General features: G+C 37.5%; 6 protein-coding genes across 6 annotated transcripts; 2 read left to right on the top strand and 4 right to left on the bottom strand.

The window, feature by feature from the left end:
- The first annotated feature begins 501 nt into the window (after positions 1-501).
- Positions 502-3,615, top strand: LOC106165973 (sarcoplasmic calcium-binding protein-like). The gene is made up of 3 exons (XM_087013927.1): positions 502-726; positions 1,344-1,500; positions 2,599-3,615. The coding sequence occupies exons 1-3, from the start codon at positions 550-552 to the stop codon at positions 2,994-2,996; spliced, it is 732 nt and encodes a 243-aa protein (XP_086870053.1). The 5' UTR covers positions 502-549; the 3' UTR covers positions 2,997-3,615.
- An 846-nt stretch (positions 3,616-4,461) lies between these two features.
- Positions 4,462-7,722, top strand: LOC106165375 (luciferin-binding protein). The gene is made up of 3 exons (XM_087013926.1): positions 4,462-4,775; positions 5,881-6,037; positions 6,299-7,722. Exons 1-3 carry the CDS (start codon positions 4,590-4,592, stop codon positions 6,709-6,711), a joined length of 756 nt encoding a protein of 251 aa, XP_086870052.1. The 5' UTR covers positions 4,462-4,589; the 3' UTR covers positions 6,712-7,722.
- A 68-nt stretch (positions 7,723-7,790) lies between these two features.
- On the bottom strand, positions 7,791-9,714 carry LOC106165376 (sarcoplasmic calcium-binding protein). The gene is made up of 3 exons (XM_013543581.3): positions 9,343-9,714; positions 9,005-9,158; positions 7,791-8,212 (listed from the first exon to the last, which is right to left on the bottom strand). The coding sequence occupies exons 1-3, from the start codon at positions 9,400-9,402 to the stop codon at positions 7,791-7,793; spliced, it is 636 nt and encodes a 211-aa protein (XP_013399035.2). The 5' UTR covers positions 9,403-9,714.
- A 2,849-nt stretch (positions 9,715-12,563) lies between these two features.
- Positions 12,564-14,760, bottom strand: LOC106165377 (sarcoplasmic calcium-binding protein-like). Its single transcript, XM_013543582.3, has 3 exons — positions 14,415-14,760; positions 13,705-13,861; positions 12,564-13,213 (listed from the first exon to the last, which is right to left on the bottom strand). The coding sequence occupies exons 1-3, from the start codon at positions 14,472-14,474 to the stop codon at positions 12,801-12,803; spliced, it is 630 nt and encodes a 209-aa protein (XP_013399036.2). The 5' UTR covers positions 14,475-14,760; the 3' UTR covers positions 12,564-12,800.
- Positions 14,761-15,228: 468 nt separating this feature from the next.
- On the bottom strand, positions 15,229-17,128 carry LOC106156601 (sarcoplasmic calcium-binding protein-like). Its single transcript, XM_087013915.1, has 2 exons — positions 16,967-17,128; positions 15,229-16,450 (listed from the first exon to the last, which is right to left on the bottom strand). Exons 1-2 carry the CDS (start codon positions 17,121-17,123, stop codon positions 16,044-16,046), a joined length of 564 nt encoding a protein of 187 aa, XP_086870041.1. The 5' UTR covers positions 17,124-17,128; the 3' UTR covers positions 15,229-16,043.
- Positions 17,129-20,453: 3,325 nt separating this feature from the next.
- On the bottom strand, positions 20,454-21,409 carry LOC106156594 (sarcoplasmic calcium-binding protein-like). Its single transcript, XM_013531915.2, has 2 exons — positions 21,253-21,409; positions 20,454-20,863 (listed from the first exon to the last, which is right to left on the bottom strand). The coding sequence occupies exons 1-2, from the start codon at positions 21,407-21,409 to the stop codon at positions 20,454-20,456; spliced, it is 567 nt and encodes a 188-aa protein (XP_013387369.2).
- Positions 21,410-23,157: the final 1,748 nt, after the last annotated feature.

Genomic DNA, 23,157 nt, shown 5'->3' with positions numbered 1-23,157 from the left:
GAAATTCGTCACAAAACTTTCGATAAAATTGACTGTGGTAATGACAAATATTCACTGTTCTAGTTCAGTTCTGTTTTTCACCTTTCATTGGGGTCAAACACAATCACATCGTGTAGGTTAAGAAAAAATGCTATCACCGAATTTCAATGCCCTGTTACATGGAATAATAATAATAATAATAATAATAATAATAATAATAATAATAATATATGCTCGTACGAGTTTTATAAAATTCAAATGAGCCTGGAACTTATAATAAATTCTCCTCCATACTTATAGGCTGTCATAAGATACCTTTAAAGTCGTTTGAATCATTCAAGGTCACATGGGTCGCCGAACGTTCACCTCTTATTCTTATTGTCACTTGTTATGTGTACCGTGACATAGCACCTTTTGAAAATAAAATGATACTTTTTCGCATGTGGATAAATGATCCTTGTTTTATATTACATGCAGTTTGGTTGGTCCTGTTACATTAAAGCAACTAGATGTTTGGGGTAACAGAAAAGCAAAGGACTTAGGTGAGACCATAGTGTTTCCTAATTCAAAATGTTGGTCATGTCAAACACCGCATTGCGCAGTTGGGGTTTAGTTCGGGGTATCAAATCGAGCTGGGGATTAACAAAATTCGTTCAACCTACTTCGAGATTAAATAATGTCCTCCAACCTGAGCCATACCCACAACCTGTCCGGAGGCTGACAACTGGAACACTGCGTCTTGGAAAAGTAAGTCGGCTGAAAAAGTAATCGTTTATGGTATTAGTCGCAGTAGAGTTTTACAGATACTCAAAGTATTTTTTCTTTTTGAATGTCTAAAAAGGTACTGGAGGAAAACCAATTACCTTTACATGAATATGTTCAAAGTACAGGAGATGTACATATTTTGATGATATAAATCTTTGGCCCTTTTTATATTATGATGGGCGAGAAAGAATACTTAGTTTGCACTAACAAGAAGTTGTACCTTTACCCACAATGTATATTGCATAATCAAAAAGAACATACAGGTAAGCTGCATAGGACCTTTAAAAAGAATCATCGATAGACCATCAAAATGTACATAAAACATGTGATTTCAGAAAAAATAAGGGACGCTGAATTGTGAACACGGGTTGGAGCACGGTTTCTTTTTATTTTGAACTTTAGATTTAGATGTTCCAAAGCAGTAGTAGAAGTAGTACCAGTGTTAGTACATGTAGTAGTAGTAGTAACACGTGCAATAATAATAATAATAATAATAATAATAATAATAATAATAATACATGAGGTTTAGATACGATAGTAACCATAATTGAGTAAATAGATTAAAGAAAATTGAAAAAAAATGGTTAATATCATTTCAGCTGCCTTCAGATTTTCCATGTGTTACCGGATCTGAACACTGGAAGAGAAAAGTTCGTAATTTGTATAAACGGTATGATTCAAACACTGATGGATACGTAACTGAAGAAGATTTTATAGCCCTTGGGAGGCGCATTGCAGAATTTAGGAGCCTTGATGGTACGTGCACATTTCATTAATGAAGATCTCCTTATCCATTTTTGCTGATTCGTTAACAGACAGAGTTATCAGGAAATACAAAAATTGAACTGTTTAAGTTATTAAGAGAGGGCACGGTTTTTGAGTATCTTAAAAGAGCACACCTTGTTAAATTTCTGTCTGCACTGACAAAAAGTAAGGCGATTGAAGTGTGTGTGTCACTTTATTGCTGCATAAATGTCCTACAACAATTATTATGCCTCATAAAAAATAACTCTCGTTTGCGATCATGAGCCTCAGATTTTTAGTACGAACTCCCAAATTATCGTCTCAAACCACGATTTCATGGCACGAACTTAAGGTTATAGTGGCAACAAGCAATGCATCAAAAGAACACGAACTGTTCAGCCAAATTCATCCGGATCTCCAGCTGTACAAATGTTTTTCTCTTCATCCCGAACTACATGTATTATCAATATGGCGGAAGTTAAAAGAAACTGCACGTTAGTGCTTTGAAGATACCTAGTCGAAAGAATTTTTTTGGAGATTCTTTAACGAAAGAATGAAGTCTACAGCAAGGCTTGATAAAGTGGCTACAGCTTCAAAAACATAATTTAATGAGGAAAGTGATGTTAGTTGCTGAGGTCACTTAAAGCTTAAACTAGATTAAATACGTGAGTTGTGTGGAAAATACACAAAAGCCCACAGTTTACATTGCAACGGCTGCTGTGGAAGTTTTACTGTCTGCAGCATGCATGTATTTGCTTTAAAATAAATTTAAAACTAAATCAAAAAACTCTTCAAAAGAAATCAAACTGATGAATTTCTGACATCAAGTATCAAATGCTGCGTATTAATACAGGAGTAATGCGTTTTGGACAATCCCCGGCAAATGCGGAATGTACCGATGCTGATTATCAGTTTGTTTTTTGTAATGTGGTGCTCGTGGACACCAGTTTTACGTTCGTGCCCTGAAACCATGGTTAGAGTCGTTAATCCGGGGTTTCGAGATCACAAATCCGAGGCTCGACATCACAAACGAAAAATTCGTCTATAAGACCTGATTCTCTGATTACAAAAAACTTGTTGAAACTGTTCGAGCGTATGTTTTACTATTAGGTGAAAAGGCAAAACACGTTATAGACAAATGCCTTCATCGCTGGGTAGGAATTGCTGGAAACAAAAACAAAATCACTGAGGATGAATACCTGCAGAGCATCCATTCACTCACCATCCAAAGTCGCTCTAGACCAGAGTTGTACCATGGCTTCGTTTCCGGGGACTTTAAGATGATGGACATTGATGACGACGGCATTGTCTCCAAGGATGAGCATGTTGCCTTTTTCTACGGCTTAAAGGTTCCAAAGCAATGTTCAAATGAAATGTTTGATATAATGGACACAGACAAAAATGGTCTCATCACATTTGAAGAGTTTGCAGAAGGTTTTCTTGAGTTCTGGCTTACCGAAGATCCAAACAACAAATACAATAATTTTTATGGTCCACTTGTTGATTAAGTAATGCCATTAACAAACAATATTGAACGTAGATGGGAGTTAAGTTTTGGTTATACCACGGTCAGTTTTACTTAATTGCTCTTTCATGTTTCAGTTTCTTTATTATTAAGAAGCATTTGAACACAAAATATCTCCATGGCGCATGAATTCATTTTCGAGCGCTTCTCATTAGCCGTTCAACAAAGCAGTTAAACTCCCATGCCGAGCGTGTGGACCAGTATTTTGCATGCAACTATTTCAACTGTTAGAATAATGACATGAAATGAAATGTACGCTTTATTTTGGAATTTTTTGAGTAATAAGTCTCAATAAACGAAACTGTAACAAATAGATTCATTAATTTGTAATGGCGTTGTCTAAAAGAACCAGATAAGTCCACGAGTTAATACTACGAGCATATGTGTAAATTTTATGTATTATACCTGTATATGATATACTTGCTTTAATATCTAAACACTTGACCATATGATGCACATCTGTTTAACAAAGTTTATGAAATATACATCGTTATGAAAATTTAAGCACAGTGGCTTGCTCTCTTAAAGCAGTGAATTAGCGTTTGCGCTTTTCTGGTCCGTTTTGTCTCGGCTGCACATTACAAAAATTATGATGAAATGAACACGTTTGTTTCTTTTTAATTACTTTTTAAAATTCCTAAAAAGATAATAATAAGATATTTAGCTCACAGAGACCCCAACATAGGCTAAAATAATAACTAAAATATTAGATATAAAAAAACATAGACCTAAAAGTGACCTAACAGTACGAGTTCACAGAGAACTCACAGTGGTCGACCTAATAGTATGAGTTCACAGAGAACTCACAGTGACCTAACAGTATGAGTTCACAGAGATCTCACAGTGACCTAATAATATGAACTCACAGAGACTTCCCAGTGACCTAACAGTATGCGTTCACAGAGATCTCACAGTGACCTAATAGCATGAGTATCAGCTCACAGACCTCACAGTGACCTAACAGTATGAGTTCACAGAGACCTAGCTACTAGCTTACAAGGGTTTCCAGAGGCCTCACGGTGTCAGGTAACAACATAAGCTCTCAGTGACCTTACAATATGAGCTCACAGAGACATCACCAATAGGTAAAAAATAATTGAATCATTACACTGTAGCTACAAAGCCTTCACAGAGACCTCACAATGACCTAAATCATAACCCATTGTATGAGCTCATTGTAAGCTCACTGTGATGTCCCTCTTGACTGGGGCCCTCAATGACTACCGGCGTCAAGGAGTACATTACACACTTTGCGGATGGCGGATTCACTTTATCGCCCCTCGGCCTATTAAACCTTAGCATTCCGGTCACGTCTATATAAAAATGCGTCCTGTCGACGACCGGTGTAACAGTAATCCAAGTCCCCCAGGAGTTAAAAAGTACATTACACACTTTGCGGATGGCGGATTCACTTTATTGCCCCTAGATTTGTTAAACCTTAGCATTCCGGTCACGTCTACATAATAATGCGTCCTGTCGACGACCGGTTGTCCCAGGCTGGCATGCGTCCAGTGCCACACTATTTACGTTGAGAATACCTGATATAGATTAACGAGACTCATGAATACCGTGGTCCATGATGCTCAAAATGGCCAAGGTTGCTCAACTTTGTAGGGACTATCTTAGGATTACCCAATCATCTCCGGTGCTAGCAAAAAATATTCAATCTTTGAAGAGTGAGGTCAATGGTCCGCTACTTCGATTCGTTACGGGCTTTCAACCTGTCCGGGCTTTTACGAATAAAGTTCTGCGTTTGAAGAAGGTAAGTGGAAGTTAATTAAAAGAATGATATTTTACTTAATCATGGCTTCCTGTATATTTGAAAGTAAATGCGTGTGCTTACTTACATGTATTTACCATAAGTTTACTTTGAGTGATGCTTATGCTTATTTATGAATTAAACTCAGCGCATTCAGAACAGATGATCCGCGGACTAACTGAACCGCCGCTTAAATATGGCCGACCCAACTAAAAAGCGATGCCGCTAATTCCCTGATGGTCTCACCACCTCCACAAGCGCCATTAAACGGATCAACTCTCGGCTCTGAGGTTTAATTGCAAGGCCCCTGCGTGTGGAAGCACGTACTGAGACCATCAGAAAATTACAGTGGATCGGCCTTATTAAGTCGGCGGATCAGTTAGTCCACGGATCATCTGTTCTGAATGTGCTGTTCTATATGAAGGCAATATATATTACCGACTTAACGACTGTTGTAAGCCGTCAGCCTGCATCCAGTTGTCCTCCTCTTGTTTCCAACGTACTCGTATAACCACCGGCTTCTAGGCATTCTACTCGCCAGGAGGTGGCCTATTTGTCTGTTAATCTGATTGCATTCAGGTGGAGTCCCCATTGCGACTAGTTTGTATCGCCGCAAATACAGTAATAGCCTCGAAACTAATGGTGATTTCGCCATAAGCGCACGGCCGCGATTTGCGAAGCTTTCGAGATATGGGATAGCGCACGCTCGCCATGCTTGCGCACGCTCGCCATAAGCGAAGCTTTCGAGATACGGGCCCTGACTGCATTCAGGTGGAGTCTCCGTAGAGTAAGTGCGCAGTAGCTATTGTAACGTAACTCATTCTGAACGGCCCCTATATTTGAATGTCGAGTCGTTTAGTATCTAACATAGTTTGATAACATTGATAACAGGCAAAATAATGTGATGATTAAAACGTTCTAGGTCTATTTTTTAAATCATTTTATAAGAAAGCCAATTAAATGCAAATCCAACTGGATTTCAACGTTGTTCGAAAAAAAGTAAGATGTTTGGCCCTTAGCTTATATTATAATCCGTACACAAATGGCATCTAACTCATCAAACTAATTAACTGTTTGTCATCCACTGCATTAAATGACAACATTTCAGATGCCAATAGATTACCCGGCGGTAACTGGATCCGAACATTGGAGGCGAAAATCGCGCACGATATTCAAGTGTCTAGATTCAAACGCTGACGGCTACCTTACTAAAGAGGATTACGTGTCGAGTGCTAAGAGAGCAGCAGAGTTCTTGAACCTAGATGGTAATATTTAAATAATGTAGTTTACGATCCAAAGCACCCTGCATAAATACATGTATTATTTTTTTAGTCGGATTGACTGGGCTCGTCGAAATGCTTGGCACATTACCGTATAAACCGGTAGGGTGCATACCAATATGAAACATGAAAGGTAAAATGTAATAATAAACAGCGCCGTTTAGATTTAAAGAAAAGACTCTCTTACTGTACAGACAAACGTCCATAACTGTGCATTTGCTAATCATATGATGACACCGATTTCAGATGAGCAAGCTGAACGCATTCTAAACATACGCCTCAACTTTTGGAAACTTCTTGCGCAGGATTCAAGTGATGACGAGTCGTTCCGAGTATCTGAGGCGGGCTACGTGCAGAGCTGTATATCGGTCGTCAACCAGAGCACATTCAGATTAGAATTTTACCCCAAACTTCTCTCCATGGAATATGATGCCAAGGACTTTGATGGCGATGGTTTATTATCTCAAAAGGAATTCGCTGCCAATTTTTACAGCTTGCGAATACCCGTTGAAAATGCAAAAAGGGCATTTGACTCAATAGATAGCAACAGAGATGGAATAATATCGTTTGAAGAATATGCCCTTGGTTATACCGAGTTTACGTTTACAGAGGAACCAAATAACAAATATAATGAGTTTTTTGGTCCACTGGTTGACTAAGTTCCTATACTTTTACTGCGACGAAAATGGAGCCTGGAGAAAACTGCAGTGCACACGCACACTTCTGAGAAAAAACAATTGCCAAGAGAAAAGGGTTAAATTTAAACAAACCATTGACAAAGATCCTCAAGTTCAAAAAGGGAAGTAGTGCCGGTTAACAAGAGTAAATTAAAGAATGAGAACAAGGGAATGTGATGGACCAGAAATGAATAACATTCATATCTGAATATTAATTCGGGGGAAGGCGCGGCTAGTTCGCCCCTTTTTTATAGAAATTGAGATGGAGGGAATACTTTTACCTCCAGATTCCTATATTTCTTTCAGGAGGAAGATCATTTATATACCTTAAATGGTTTAAGTAACAAAAGTCCACTGTAATTTTTTTCAGAGTAAATTCGATCAGTTTTAGAAATGTCTTGTCCAAGAGTGCGAACTTGCCCCACCCGTCTGCACACCCTTTGGGCCAAGTTTGCACGCATATTGAAATCCACAAAACATGAATTTTTATCCATTTCTATGCATTTTACTCGATGAAACTGAGCGACAGCAACTAAGGCAGTCAGCATTAAACCACACTGCAGTAAAGCCCACCTCTGGCTTAATATACAACTGAGCTTAACAATAACAACAACATCACAAACAAAAGCACAGTCGCTGTGACCGAAATACCGGTATTATAAGATGCACTAAAAAATTTTATCTCTAATATGTCAATTAACAATAAATTATCTACACATTGTACCCCCTGATTATTATGATAGAAGTTTAGTAATTGCATTAGTTTGAAAATGTCGTTTCTATAGTCTCCAACGGAGTCACCGTTGTGACATATAGCCTATCTATTACCCAAAAGAATGTATGTAAGGCAGTAAATAAGACGTTTTGGCGAAAGGTTACAATATCCTTATATACTTTTATTTGTGGCTATATAAGATACACAAGAACAACGATTCTTTAAAGAGAATATTTTTTATTAGATATAATATTCTTGTTTATTCATTGTAGTATATTGTGATTTTCGTAAAGTTAATAATCATTTGAAGCAGAATATTTAGTTTTTGGGGATTGAAAACACCATGTCAATTTGTAACGTCAACGAGGGGACCAAAGCATTCATTGTATTTGTTGTCAGGATTTTCGCTAAGCCAGAATTCAGTGAGTGCTTGAACGAAGTCGTCCTTGGAGATGAAACCGTCATTGTCAGTGTCTATGATGTCAAATATTTTATCTGAATGCTCAGAAGGGATGTTGAAACTATAGAAAAGAGAGGCATATTCATCTGAAGACACAAGTCCGTCTCCATCAGTATCCATCATTTGAAATCTTGAAGAAAGCATATCAAACCATATATTTCGGAACTTGCTTTCATTCATGTTGGCGAGGTGATTTTGCACGAACTCATCCTCGGATAATTTTCCTTTAATTTCTCCTGTCGAATCTTTAGAACTCACATCTCTCAAGTATGTAAGGCGTTGGTTCAGAAGAATGTTGGTGTTTTCGTCTGAAATATATACAGCGTATTTACAATTAGATAAATGGATATATCAGTACGTCCACGATACTGGGTATCAACAATGGGTGATCATCTTTGAAAGTCTGCAAAAATATTCCTATGTGTTGGATTACAAAGGGGGTGCTTTCATGTGAAAGTGGATGGATTTGTCTTATTATAATAAACAATTTTGTGTTCCCAAACTTTGCTGTGTATTTGAACCCTTTTAATTCTTAGCCGAAAATGACACTCAAAATCCGGGATACAGACATGCCATAGATGGAAAAGAAAGCTCTCGAAATAATAATGTGTTTTTTTTTTTTTTTTTTTTTTTTGTCATTTCAGGGATCATTTACGGCACACGCACACCAGAGCAATTCAAACATTGTTATTTGTCGCAAATAATGATGGGTGAAGAAAACGGGTTATTATGCGTTACCAACGTTTCTGTTTTCAACTTCAGTACAAAATATGACCTCCCATACACGTGAACTATACAAATCGTTCAATTTTAGGGATTAAATACCTGAAAAACACTCTGCTTTTCATAAAAAACAAGGCGTAAGGAAAGCCTGTCATCTGAAACGTGTAATCACAGATGACCCAACCCTGTTTCAATTCCTCCAGAAGCGAACGACAGCAAAACCCCAGCGAGCGCGTAGTTTCGTTCCCCCATTCAGATTTCTAACCTAATATATGGCTAAATGTTTTGACACATAATTTTGTACAACTTTTGTTACCAAACAGGTCTTAAATTTGAATCCAACATTGTTGCTTTTAAATAAAAATTAATACATTTACCATCAAGATTCATATACTCTGCAGTGCGTCTAACGACCGCCTCCATATCATCTTCTGTCAAGCAACCATCACCGTCTACGTCGAAGGCCCTAAATATGGTGCGCATCTTGCGCTTCCAATGATCGGAGCCAGTCAGCTGTGGGTATTCGATAGGCTGGAAGAGCAACGAAATTCTAAGGTTTCATTTCGGCATTTACTTTTTTAAACTTATTTGATGTTGCTTGTTGAATCTGATCACATTTTGACATAAATTACCATCTTAAAATTGCTACGCGATCAAATGCGCATGCAAAAGTGCACATGGAGACGAAAGAGTTAATATCAGAAATATCACTAACCTTTGTCAAACACAATGGCTGTTTATCCAGGCCTTGCTTGAGTAGGGTAACTTGCGTCATTTTCCTACTAGTATGATTATCATATACGATGAGTGTTGTCTTCTGGGATATTAAATGTTACCGTGGTTGGTGACTGTTTTCTGAGGTGACTGGTAGCAATACGAAACACAGTATCCAGCGTTGGTGTTACTTGACTTCTTTATTCCTCACATACAGGTCTGGCACGCTGACAGGGACAGTCCCTGACGATCTCCCCCGGGGTACTGCCTTTCTAACAGTGAGACACGGGTTTTATACGGGGTCGTACTGACTCGTGCTTGTTGCAAATCTATTAGGCGTGTCTACTAATGCTCTTAATTTATCACCATGTCATATTTTATCTCAGGCATATCTGTACTTTTACCCTACTTTAACTTGTCTCTGGATATATATTTGTCTCCGGATTGTAAACAAGATTAACAAACAAAATACTGCAGGGACTACATAACTACAGGGGTATATATACTTATACACTAGTTGCCCTAAGCATGATATTTTCGGGCAGGCAGGTTAGATAGCCATCCGTGTTGGGGTTGGCTTAAACCTAATTACGTCAGGTGTGGTGGTTATGTTTGGTAAAAGAGATTAAAATAACCTTATGACGTTATACTATTACTATTGTTTTTTAATCTTATATAGGTCTCCCTATTTTGTCAACTTTAAATGGGTGGACATTTATCATTTAAATTTATGACTTTGAAGGGACCTTGGTTTCTACTTTTGGCTACTCATTCTTAATTCAAACCTGGAATACTTTTACCATGCGATATGCATTTGTGGTTGAATAATCCTGACCTTAAATCCCCTTTCTTGCGTAAGCAGACGGTGACCGTGCAAAATCTTACGGATTCAAGGCCTCGGACATTGCTCGGCGGACTTGCAGTGATCGTGATATTGTTTCAACCTCTTGTCGATCCCCTTTTCTTCCATGGTTGGCGGTTTTAGGAGGTTTAACGATAAAAATATGTTTAAAACTTAGTGTTACTAGCTTGCGCGAATTAGAAGTTCTGCTTTGTTTTTTTTCATTTTTACCACATACATGTAGGTGCTAAAATAGTAGGTATCTGCTCCGACAACGTATCGATCTTCAACGAAGCCAGGAAGGTACAGGAAGTGCTCTGGAACCGAAAGGACTCCGCACGACCAATTTTTAACCAACAAACCGAACATTCCCTTCGTGAACCCAAGGCCATGTCGGCGAAATGGCAGGGCACCCGCACATATAATGTATACCAGCGGTCACCGTAGCCCGTAGCCACTAACGATGTCATAACAGTCATACTGAAAATGTATACAATTTCATCGTTTAGGCTGTGGAACATGAAATCTAGGTTGAAGATTTGAATTTAAAGGCGAACGTAAATTGCATATCATGGCTGCAAGTCATTTCTGGCTATAAACACTAAACGAATTTAACGTTTACACGGTTGTTCTATGTTACAAATGGGATTGTTGACTGAAAACAATCATATTTATTTGCAGATAACAAAAAGACATTCATTAAATGTTAGGGAAGCTGTATTTTATATATATATATATATATATATATATATATATATATATATATATATATATATATATATATATATATATAATTTCCACCATGTAAGCTGCAGCCAACCCGTTTTAAAAGCTGTAAATTGAACCTTATAAAGTTCAGGACATTTCATTTTGTTATCCCAGATATTACGTGTATTTGCGTTTCATAACGACGATGTCATGTCTGAAAATTTTCTCAAGATTGAGCCCCTTTTCCAAACGAGGGGGGTTTATTAGCGATACAATCTACACCGTTACACTTGGAAAGATTGCCAATTTAAGAGACAGGCAATGAAGGACATTTTTGACTCTCAAAACATTAAATGTGTCCTTTAGTTCTGTATATTACATATGCAACATGATATATGTGTAAAACCTGTGCTATGTACTTTAAGTGTTATGTAAACTTATTCCCCCGACACCGACTTAGGTGCACATTTACTACAGGGTGACCTTGATGAATAACTAAACTCCCATTAAGTCAGGCGACTCTTGTATGGCCAGGCTACCGTCGGTAGTTAAAAGGGGGAACAGTGGTGACTTAGGTCATGCAAGGGTGCGGGTAAGGCGTTCGTGGATCAGGCGTCTTTGTGGACGTCATGATGTTTTTGAGCATTTTCAAAACAATCGCAAAAGGGTCATCAAGGAGATCGTCCGGTGAAAGGTGGACCGAAGAATGCAGACATTTTAGGGAAAGGCTGCGGTTGCAGAATAGATGCTCAATGTTTGGTCAGTGGTCAGCCAGGGTGTTTGGAAAGAGACTGTACCGGTATGAGTTATTTATCCAGACAGAGGGATGGGTCCTATAAAACCATTGCAATAAACAAAGTACATAAACATTCAAGCAAGCAAGGTGAGGGTTTCTGATGAAGGAGCGCATGCCGCCCTGTAGGTAGAAAATCGATTAGTTTGTTTAGAAAAAACAGATAATTTTTAAGGAGACAAATAGATTTTCCATTTTGCCGTTTCATTGTACATTTTGTATTTGGTCAACATAAAAAAATAAACATTTGGTTTCTAGTCTAAAACAAAAACCAGAATAATATTATTTCTATGTAATGTACTGTGCAGCTGGTCGCCGAAGGTCACAAACCCTTAATAGTTGAGCTTAAGTTCAGCAAAACTTTTTAAGATGATTGTTTTTTTTTTCTTTTGTTTCATTGTATTTTTAGCATACATGAAAGTTAATTTTGCAAAGTAACTCGTCAAACACACTGTCAAACAAACTTGGTTTCACTTGTTATGATAATGGTTACTATCAGTATGTTAGTACATGTATGTCTCCCTGTCTGTAGAAAATGTCAAAGGACGTGCAAACCTCTGTGAAAAGCGTTATCCAACAAGCAAACTGTACAAAGAAAAAAGCAGCTTTGGCAACCCGAGCATAAGGTGGAACCACAGTAACCGTCGTTCAGTGGTCGTATGACTTTTACCAGTTTTTCGGGCATTATATAAACTTGCAAGCATATTGGCAACCAATGAACGTGAGGAAACCCAAAAATATTAAACACCTCGTAATTCTATTAGAGATTACTGGTCGTGACCACTGTTGACAGTGGACCAAAATTTGGTCTCCAATTGGTCGCGAGTCCGGTCAAAATTAAGAATAAATGTAAAGGCAACGTTTTAACGACTCCATCATATTTCCATCGTCTCGTATTGTTTATTATCTCAGTCAAAATGATACTTATTTTAGGATTTTCTTACAATCAACTATGACAAAGGTTCATAGACAAGTCTTATTGTTGAAAACCTCAGACAGCAATATCTGCATTATGCACCAGTGCCATTTACACCATCACCCATAATTTTGATTTAGTCCTTGAACTTGATTCATTGCTCAAATGCCTGTTCCATAATTTGTCTAAGAATTGTCGCATTTAGGCAACAACAGGGCCATGGAATTCATTGTAAATGTTGTTTTCATCTTCGCTGAGCCAAAACTCAATCTGGGCTTGGGTGAACTCTTCCTTGGAGATGAATCCATCTTTGTCAGTGTCGATGATATCAAATATAACTTTCGAGAACTCCGTGGGTATGCCAAGTCCACAGAAGTAAGCAGCGTGCTCTCTACGCGAAATCAAACCACTGCCGTTGACGTCAATGGCTATGAATTCAATTGAACAATAATCTGCAAAATTCTCTCGAATGGTGCTATCATTGAATGCCAGGAAGTGATTCTGAATAAACTCATCCTCTGACATTCTGTCAGGGTGGGTTTGATGTGAGCTCTGCTTTACAGTATCTGTCCATATAACACGACGATGATTAAGCAAATATTCAGCTTGTTTATCTGGAATATTCACGTAAAGTTTTCATAAATACAATATAGATAGACAAAAATAAATGCTTTCGCCAAAAATATTAATTTAAAAAGTTTTTTATGTGAAAAGGAGGATCTTTCGCCACGAAACCTAGATCAAATTTTACCCAGATCTTTTCCCGGTGTAACGTGACAGAGAATCTCGCACGATCGAAAGTGCGCTTCCCATTCATTTGTACAGGTTCGAAAGTGCGCTTCCCATTCATTTGTACAGGTAAGCCTCGCCCTTGATTTTGACCCCTAGCCATTATAACTAAATGGAGGGCGGACTTTCTGTCACACGGACCCTCAAGTTCGTAACACCTGCAAAAAAAGGCGAATCGTTCGATCCCCCCCCCCAAACTAACCCCCCAAACTCATAATGTTAACGATTAATATTTTATATATATTAGTACAGTACATTATCAACTTATCGCAGATCACTTTTCCAAAAATTCTAATATTATCTACCCAATATTTACCATTCAGTTCCAAGTACTGGGCAGCACGCCTTGCCGCGATCTCGTAGTCCTCTATAGTAAGGTAGCCGTTGCCGTCAGTATCTAATCTCTTGAAAACTGTGCGAATTCTCCGTCTCCAATGATCCGAACCAGTCAACAGTGGGTAATCTTTGGGCATCTGAAAAAAAATCTGGAATTTGTACGTAGGATTCTTTTCACTTCCCATTCAAAATGATGAAGTTGTGTAGACTTTTTTTCCAAATCATTTTCACCAGTTTTTCCTATTTTTGTGACTGATGAATGGGAATACCTGTCAGTCTTTTGTGTCGCACCAGATTGTTTATGGAGACTATTGCACGTTTATATGTTGGTTTGTAATATGTAGTAACTTGTTCTGTGTACCTGAGTTCACATCTAAGCCTTTACATGAATCTGAGATATTTCTCAATAGTCCCAATTGTCAGTCTTGTGTGTTGTACCAGATTGTTTATGGAGACTGTTATACGTTTATATGTTGGTTTGTAATGTGTAGTTACTTGTTCTGCGTGACAATGTAAGTGATGCTTTCTGCTAGTCCAGACCATCGGCATAATAATGTATTTTGAGTTAAGGGTCCAATGTGACTAGTAGTTTTATCTAAACGTATAAAAATCTATGTGGCCTGACACTTCAACTCTTTATCAAAGGACCCTAAAAGAATAACTAGCATATTATAGCACAACATAACTTACTTTTTTCAAACGCAGTGGCTGCTCCGACAGACCTTCGATTAACTGGACAGATGGATTCATTTTCCACTTGCAAATGGACAGATGTATCTTCTATAGAATGTTTTGAAAAGGTTGGATAGAGATCTCGAATTTCAGGTTAGATTAAATGAACACTGCTCATACAAGGCGACGCAGAAAGAACCTCGAGGTATTCAGTATGGCTGCGTGCATAAATAAATTTCCGACCTTCGTGACATTAAAGAGATAACAACTCTCCACATTAGGTTTTTTAAAAAATCAATAATAAATACATTATGTAATCAGCACATGAACATGATATAAACTCCATTTTACCACCAAAAACGGCATTAATCGTAATTATTCCGAAATCTATGCTTACCATCAGACCACTTTGACATTCATTAATGACTACCTTCCGTAATACTCTCTAAACAGATGATTATATAAAAAGTCACTTAGCTTTAGACGTAATCGCAATGAAAGTCTCATTTAGCATGTTGTTTATCAATCTTGTCAGTGCATAAAGACATACTAAGTAAAGCCCAATATGGACTTTGATTAAAATAGGGGCTGTCCTAACTCTGGAATTTAAAACTGCAAAGACTTGGATACTTTTAAAAGATTGTTTTTAAAAAACCAAAATTAAATATTATGTATACAATTATTAAGTCATGAAGCTTTGAGATTCGTACTAACATAAAACATTCTGTTTTATTCTTATTACTATTGTTATTCTAACTCATTTCATCAATATCTTATTCGAACCCCCCAGAGGGCCATGTGTAAGATAAGTGTCTGCACTTCATACGTTTAACCCTCTTTAAATAAAGTTTATTATTATTATTATTATTATTATTATTATTATTATTATTATTATAGAGAAAAGTGTTAATAAAGTAATTGGCCTAAAAAGATAAGTTAATTGTTAAAATCTGAGCTCGTGGTCTTTCAAGAAAACTCGCCCCTTCAAGATACATCAATTGGCTGACTGTAAATGACAGCCGGTGGTAAAATTCTAAAATGGGAGTTATTAATTATGTTTCTTTATTTCCGTCTCATTTTCATGTTATGACAGCAGGATATATAAGAATTAAGCCCCCGGACAAACCCGCCGCTTCACGTCATCCCTGTCTCAAACCCTACTGCATCACCCCTTCACAATTGTTCACCAGAATAACAAATGGTGTCTTTACATTACTTATCAGTAAGCAAAATCATATAAAGGCGTATAATTACTGTGTCCTGCAATATGTCCACGGTTGATCAAGGAGGAAATGCAAACCACACCAGTACCTGACAATAAATGGCAACTGATTTTTTTATAAATAAATGAGTGTATAATTTCATCACCAACTCCCATTGTGCAAGTGTCTACTAGTAAATCAAAATATGATGAATCCCTCGTTATCATTTTGTGCTTCGCCACAATATAATTGTTTTTTTTTTCTTTTTTTAATTTTTTGCTCTTCTCTGGATCACTCTGTAACTATACTAGGAAAGCACCTGTGTCACAATACTATATTCGCGTGTATATGATATTATTAATGATTAGCATTTTAACCATGTTATGCCATCCTTATTTCACTGACCAAATACAAGTTAAGTGAATTATATTTGAAAATGTTGCATTCAATCAACAAGAGGACCGTGGAATTCATTATAAATATTCTTTTCATCTTCGCTAAGCCAAAATTCAATTTGAGCCTGCGTGAACTCTTCCTTGGAGATGAGGCCATCTTTGTTTGTGTCCATGATGTCAAACATAGGTTTTGAGTACTCTGTAGGAATACCAATTCCGTAGAAATAAGCGGCGTGCTCTCTGGGTGAAATATATCCGTCGCCATCGGCGTCTATGGAAATAAATTCAACGGCAAGGTAATCAGCTAAGTTTTCGCGAATTTTGCTGTCATTAAACGTGAGCAAGTGATTCTGAACGAATTCATTCTCTGATATTTTGGCATTGTCATCTGAACCTCGACTTACGAATTTTCTCCAAATATCGAGTCGAAGATTCATATGATTCTCAGCTTGTTCTTCTGGAAATATAATATTGCGTACATTTATAGTATGCATAATTAGTACATAAGTGACAGGAAGAGGCATTAACTATGGAACAACCTATCTTTAACAACTCTACTGAGCAGAATTTCGTGTGATATATGGTTTCACGTCGCGCGTACGTGTGCGGGCCAATGTATGTGTGGTGTGTGTGTATGTGTGTGTGTGTGGGTGGGTGCGTGTGTGCGCGCACTCGCGCATGTTTGTGAAAGAGAGACACATACAAAGAGAGAAAATGGAAGGAGAGGAGTCAAGAAATAAGCTTACCAAAGAACATCCCGATATGTAGTAAATCATCTTTTCCACAAACAAACATTTAGAATAATATATCGACTCGAAAAACAAATTCCAGACGCATGCAGGAAAACAGCACTTAACAAAACTTATAAAGTTCAACTCGAAATAAGGTCCTACGTCAACAGTTCAATTGTGAAAGTCGTTGATCTTAAGCTGCTTTTTAAAATATTATTAATTTTTATTTAATCGATGCCTACCATTCAGATCCAAGTACTGGGCAGCACGCTTGGCAGTGAGCTCCATGGACTCTTTAGTGATGTATCCCTGACCCGTGGTATCTACGGCCTTGAACATCGTGCGAATCTTTCTTTTCCAGTGATCTGAACCAGTCAACAATGGATAGTCCGTTGGCATCTAAAATAAATTATTTTCAACATTTCTGTTATTTTTACTGATAAATTAAATCAATCCAGTGCACGAAATATAAAGAGATTAAATGAATTGTACACTCTATTTGATATTCCTCTGTTTTGACTTAATTTTAATACGCATGTTAAGTACACAAGTGACCCCTTTAAAGAAAAGTACAATAATAATTTTCTTTGTTATTTTCTACATGACAATATAAAGAATTATATTTATAGACCTCTAACACTATCTACATGTATATGTTTTTAAGACTAGGGGACATGTCACTAAACTCATTAAAAACCATACATGTTCAATTAGGTTCTGTAAAGTACGCCAACGCAATAAACAACGCAGAGATGGCATTGTTAAAAAGGGATAAAATTTAAAAAATAAAAATAAAAATAAACTAGCACTTCAGAGCAAAAGCTCAGTATAAGTGAAAGTTATCATACCCCTCCTTTAATATACAGATAACAGTGCCCTTAGCAAATTGAAACGTTTACTTCAAATTTGCTGCAAATACATCATGTTGCGCATCGTCTGCAAATTTGCAAGAGCAACAAAAGTTTAAGGCAAGTTTGCAAGAAGTATCTACATCCATTTATACTTCAAACAATGGCCCAGTAACGGTTGCAATAAGCCTAACATTTGGCAGAGTTGTGTCAGGTTTCTCATTTCACTAACCTTGTATTTCATTAAGTGATACAGGAAACTATCCTGTTCAGACAGTTAAATTCTAAACGTGTCCTTAATTTGAATGATTGTCATTGTTTCCTTACCTAACAGTGGTTTTGTTGGCATTTAAAGTTTGGTTATTAGCCTTAAATTTAAGTTAAATCTTAAAAACTACATGCATGTTTACTTGTAGAGCAGGATAGTCAAATTCCCCATCAAATGGCTGTGATAACTGATTTAACTAACCTTTTTCAAACGCAATGGCTGCTTTGACAGCTCTCGGCTTAACTGGGCAAAGGGAAGTATTCTTCCACGTCCACTACAAATAGACAGATCCGTCTCCTTCCATAGTTTTTGAGGAGGTTGGTTGAATTTGCCCACATGTCGATTAGATTGCATTTTCGTCGCTAATGCTATGCCACGTCGAAAGAGTTTTGTCGTATTTAACATTGTATTTAACATCTTTGACTATTTCGAAGTGAAGAGCTGTAACAGTGTTCTTCAAGTCAATGCCTCGGGTATGGAACGTGAAAGACATAGCAAACACCTTGCTTTCTAGTCGGATGTGATATTTTAAAGAAGGGAAATATTCATCTTTTGTGTTTGTTTAACGTAATGGGACTTAGGGCGCATTCCCATAGATTTAGATCGATCTATCCACGTGGGGAGTCTCACTAGATTACTGTCAGCTTAGCCGGCTTAAGCGTCTGTCCCGCCTACTATAAGCTGTATGGGGGTAATTTACCATGGTGCGCGCTCGGCTGACAGCTATTTAGCGTGAAGCCCCCAGGGAGTTAGGTTGATCTAAGTCTAAATCTCTGGACCGATCTAAATCTCTGGAAATGCACTCTAAATTGCTATCAAACTAACCGGCTTAAACGTCTATCACGCATAGTAAAACTGTTAGTAGGTAATTATCTTTACCCCTAGCTGATCTGGTAGGCGTGACAGACATTTAATCCTCTTGAGCTGATAGCAATTTACCATGATCGATCTAAGAGTGCATTTCCAAAGATGTAGATCGATCTTACTAGATCTTACAGATTTTAGTAGGCGGGACAGACATTTAAGCCGGCTAAGCTGACAGTATTCTAGTGAGACTCCCCACGGGGATAGATCGATCTAAAATCTCTGGGAATGCGCCCTAAGTACCATTACTGATTCGTTTAATTAACCGTGGTCTTTTGTGAAAGGACGAGACGCCCTGCCCCATATGTAAAACCATCTGAACTCTCTTAGTTACAAATGTTTCTATTTTATAATTTTTACATAAATTGACAATGAAAATGTTGCTGTACAGCACTATTTAATGAACATGCAGATTACCAGTTTAGTGTTCTGCTGGGAATTGCGTTATTATTCAGTGTGAGGTCTAAAACAGCATCTACATCTAATTACCAGTAGCTGAGAATAGTGTTTAAACGATATCATAAACTGCGCGGCACCAGGAAATCGCTAAAAGATCCACCGATGAGCTGACAATGCTAAATAAAAAAAGAAGTATCAGAATGGATGCTTTTTTAATTTCATATTCCGACTCTCTCTGCATTATAGTACGTACGGCAGGTACAGCAGCATCTGACAAAAGCGCATCGCCAGCCCGCTCATTTCAAATGGACCCTTTCAAACTAAAGTTATCATGTTGCCAAAACTTAGTGCTTTATACCTTGACGCTTTTTAAAGAAATGCTCCCTTGATAAAACGAAAGGTGTTTTCTTTCTTTACAAATTAAACCACTAATATATGCTAGCCTTAAGAGATATTGCCAATGTAGGCACATTTTGAAAAATTAGCAATTTAATAGCCTAGCTATATTATGTAAAAGAGGACACCTAGACATATTAACGGTGCCCCCACGCTCCACACAGCCGATTAGTTTACAGGAGGCCTTATTTCGGAGAACCCAAGAAAGGAGGCCAAACGAAATGCATCGCTTAAGTGAACCGCTTAAGTGCATATCTCCAGATGAAAAAAGGGATCCACCCCACATCTTAACTTCTCAGTATTCAGTACATTCCGTTATTTCAAAACCTTATTGCAAGGTCTTCATGGGCACTAAATATAGGTGAATTATCACCGGTGACGTTTGGAGGCGTTATGCTTCAGAAATCCAACTTAAAAGTAGCTCATTCTACATTATCAACCCTAAGCTATAAGCATGGATATAGCTAGGTCAGACACGTGCTAGGTCAGGGAGACTAGCCCTTTGCAAGGCTGCCCGATGTCCAAAGTACAAATGAATATTATTCTGATCCCTTGATTTCCCCGTGAATTCTATATTGAAATAGCTTGCAGCAGAATGATATACTCGGCGTTACATGTTTACAGACTGTGTTAGTTGAGAATGGGATGATTTGAGTGAGAATAAAACTTAGCAATTGGAAAAAAAATACACCTGCGCCCACAAATGCCTTGATGCCTCTGGAAATTAAGGACTCTAAATAATCAAGCAATTGAACGGGATTACAATATGATAATTTTACATGTTTGACGTAAAAATAGCGTCTTAACTTAAATATTTCTAACCTAGGCAATTACTGATGATTAACATTGGCTCTCACTGTTGAACAACCGGGCCATTACCCGCGTTATACTTATCTTATTTCATCAGTCAAATACATGTACTAGTTGAGTAAGTTATATTTGGGAATGTTGCATTCAATGTACAAGAGGACCGTGGAATTCATTATAAATATTGCTTTCCTCTTCGCTGAGCCAAAATTCAATTTGAGCCTGCGTGAACTCTTCCTTGGAAATGAGACCATCTTTATTTGTATCCATGATATCAAATATACGCCTCGAGTGCTCTGTGGAAATACCAATTCCGTAGAAATAAGCGGCGTGCTCTTTGGGCGAAATATATCCGTCGCCATCAGTATCTATGGCAATGAATTCAATGGCAAGGTAATCAGCTAAATTTTCTCGAATTTTGTTATCATTAAACGTGAGCATGTGATTCTGAACAAATTCATCCTCTGATATTTTGGCATTGACGTCATCTGAACCTCGATTAACGAATTTTCTCCAAATATCAAGGTAAAGATTCAGATGATTCTCCGCTTGTTCTTCTGGAAATATATAATGAAATATAATGATATATAGATGCATAGTACATCAACAGTAGGAAGACGCATAAGCAGCATATTAAACAACTCTATCGTGTGATATTTCGTGTGATATGGTTTTAGGTCGTGCGTGAACTGGCGAGTGTGTGTGTGTGTCATCATGTGTGTGAAAGAAAGAGACGCACCGAGAGAAAGATGGGTGAGTGGATTAAGAAATAAGCTTATCAAAGAACATCCCGATATGTGATAAATCAAAACTTGCAAATTTCAATTCCAAATAAGGTCCTACATCAACAGGTATATTCTCCAAGTCATTCCAAGTCATTGATCTTAAGGCGCTTTTTAAAAATTTAGTTTAATTATCTGTTTATTTTTATTTAATCGTTGACTACCATTAAGGTCCAAGTACTGGGCAGTACGCTTGGCAGTGAGTTCCAAAGACTCTTTAGTGAGGTATCCCTGACCGGTGGTATCTACAGCATTGAAAACTGTGCGAGCCTTCCTTTTCCAATGATCCGAACCAGTCAACAATGGGTAATCCTTTGGCATCTGGAATAAATTATTTTCAACATTTCGGATATTTTATTTTCTAATACAATAAAGCAATGCAGTGCACGAAATATATAGATATATGTATTGTACACTGCATTTGGTATTCCTTTGTTTGGACTTAATAAATACGCATTTAGAGTACACAAGTGGCCTTTTAAAGAAAAATGTAATAATAATTTTGTTCGTAATTTCCTTAATGACAATATAAAGAATTATATTTGTAAACCTCTAACCTGACACTATGTATGTGGCTTTAAGACTAGGGGATATATCACGGAACTCATTAAAACCATATGTGGTTAATTAGGATACACAAAGTACGCCAAAGCAATAGACAACACTGAGATGGCATTGTTAAAAAAAGCATAAACGAACTTTAAAAAAATAAATAACATACTATGGCGTTTGGCACAGGAACAGGAACTCACTCTTAGTGAAAGTTATCATATCCCTCGTGTGATATACAGATAGCAGTGTATACTCTTAGCAAAATGAAAAGTTTACTGCAAACTTGCTGCGAGCAAAAAAGGATTGCAGATTGTTGCAAAAAGAAATCCTGTTCCACATCTTCTCCAAATTTACAAGAGCATCAAAAGTTTGCGGCAAGTTTGCAATAAGTCTTTATATCCAATTTTCATTATTTCAAACAATACCCCAGTAACGGTTGCAATACGCCTTACCTTTTGCAGAGTTGTGTCAGGTTTCTCATTTCACTCACCTTGAGTTTCTCTAAGTGGTACAGGAAGCTGTCTTATCCGCCTATTAAATTCTATAATAACCTTAATTTGATGATTGTCATTGTTTCCTCACTTAACAGTCCCTGGTGGTTTGGTGACATTTTAAGTGTGGTTATAACCCTTGACTCTAGGTTGAATCTTTAAAAAATACATGCATGTTTACTTATAGAGCAGGATATTCAAATTCTTCATCAAATGGCCTTGATAACTGATTTAACTAACCTTTTTTAAACGCAGTGGCTGCTTCGACTGCTCTCGGCTTAACTGGACAAAGGGAATTAGTCTGCCGCGGCCACTACAAATAGAGAGATTTTTCTCCCTCCATAACTTTTGAGGAAGTTGGATGAATCTTCCCAAACGCCGATAAAATTGCATATTCATCCCTAATGCTAGGCCACGTCGAAAGAGTTTTGTCGTGTTTAACATGGCTGCAGAAGACATCTTTGACTCTTTCGAAATGGAATGCTGTACGAAATGGAATGTGTGTTTTTCAACTCAATATGTCAGGTATGGAACGTGACAGGAATAGCAAACACCCTGCTTGAGTGACATTTTACTTCGTCCTAGGTTAGAAGAAAATGTTCAGGAACACTTCATATCAACACGTTTTGCCAGATTTAATTTATCAGAGGAAACATAGATGAAGAAACACAGCAGAGCTGCTATGGCCTACATGTATAAGGTGTCTGTTTTTCTGGATTTTTTATGAAGACTTGTTTAATTGGTCGTTTCCTTACGGCGAAGGGTCGAAAGGCCCTGCCTCATATGTTCAACCATGTTTACTGCCTTTAGTCACTTTCTGTTCTATTTTATATTATCTTAACGTCAATGGACAACAAAAATCTCCTTTCGCACTTTTAATTATTGGACATGCTGACTGCCAATGATGTTGGGAAATGTGCTTTAGTGCAGTGTCCGGTCTAAAGCAGCCTTAAGTGGAGAAAAGTGTTAAAACGATTTCATGCATGGTGCAGGTTATTGCTTTAAAGCAGGCACACCTGCAAGATG

Source organism: Lingula anatina, chromosome 5 (genome assembly GCF_051362555.1).
Source record: "Lingula anatina isolate TDL-2025a chromosome 5, LinAna3.0, whole genome shotgun sequence".
NCBI classification, from domain to species: domain Eukaryota; kingdom Metazoa; phylum Brachiopoda; class Lingulata; order Lingulida; family Lingulidae; genus Lingula; species Lingula anatina.
This window is presented reverse-complemented; position numbering and strand designations above follow the sequence as displayed.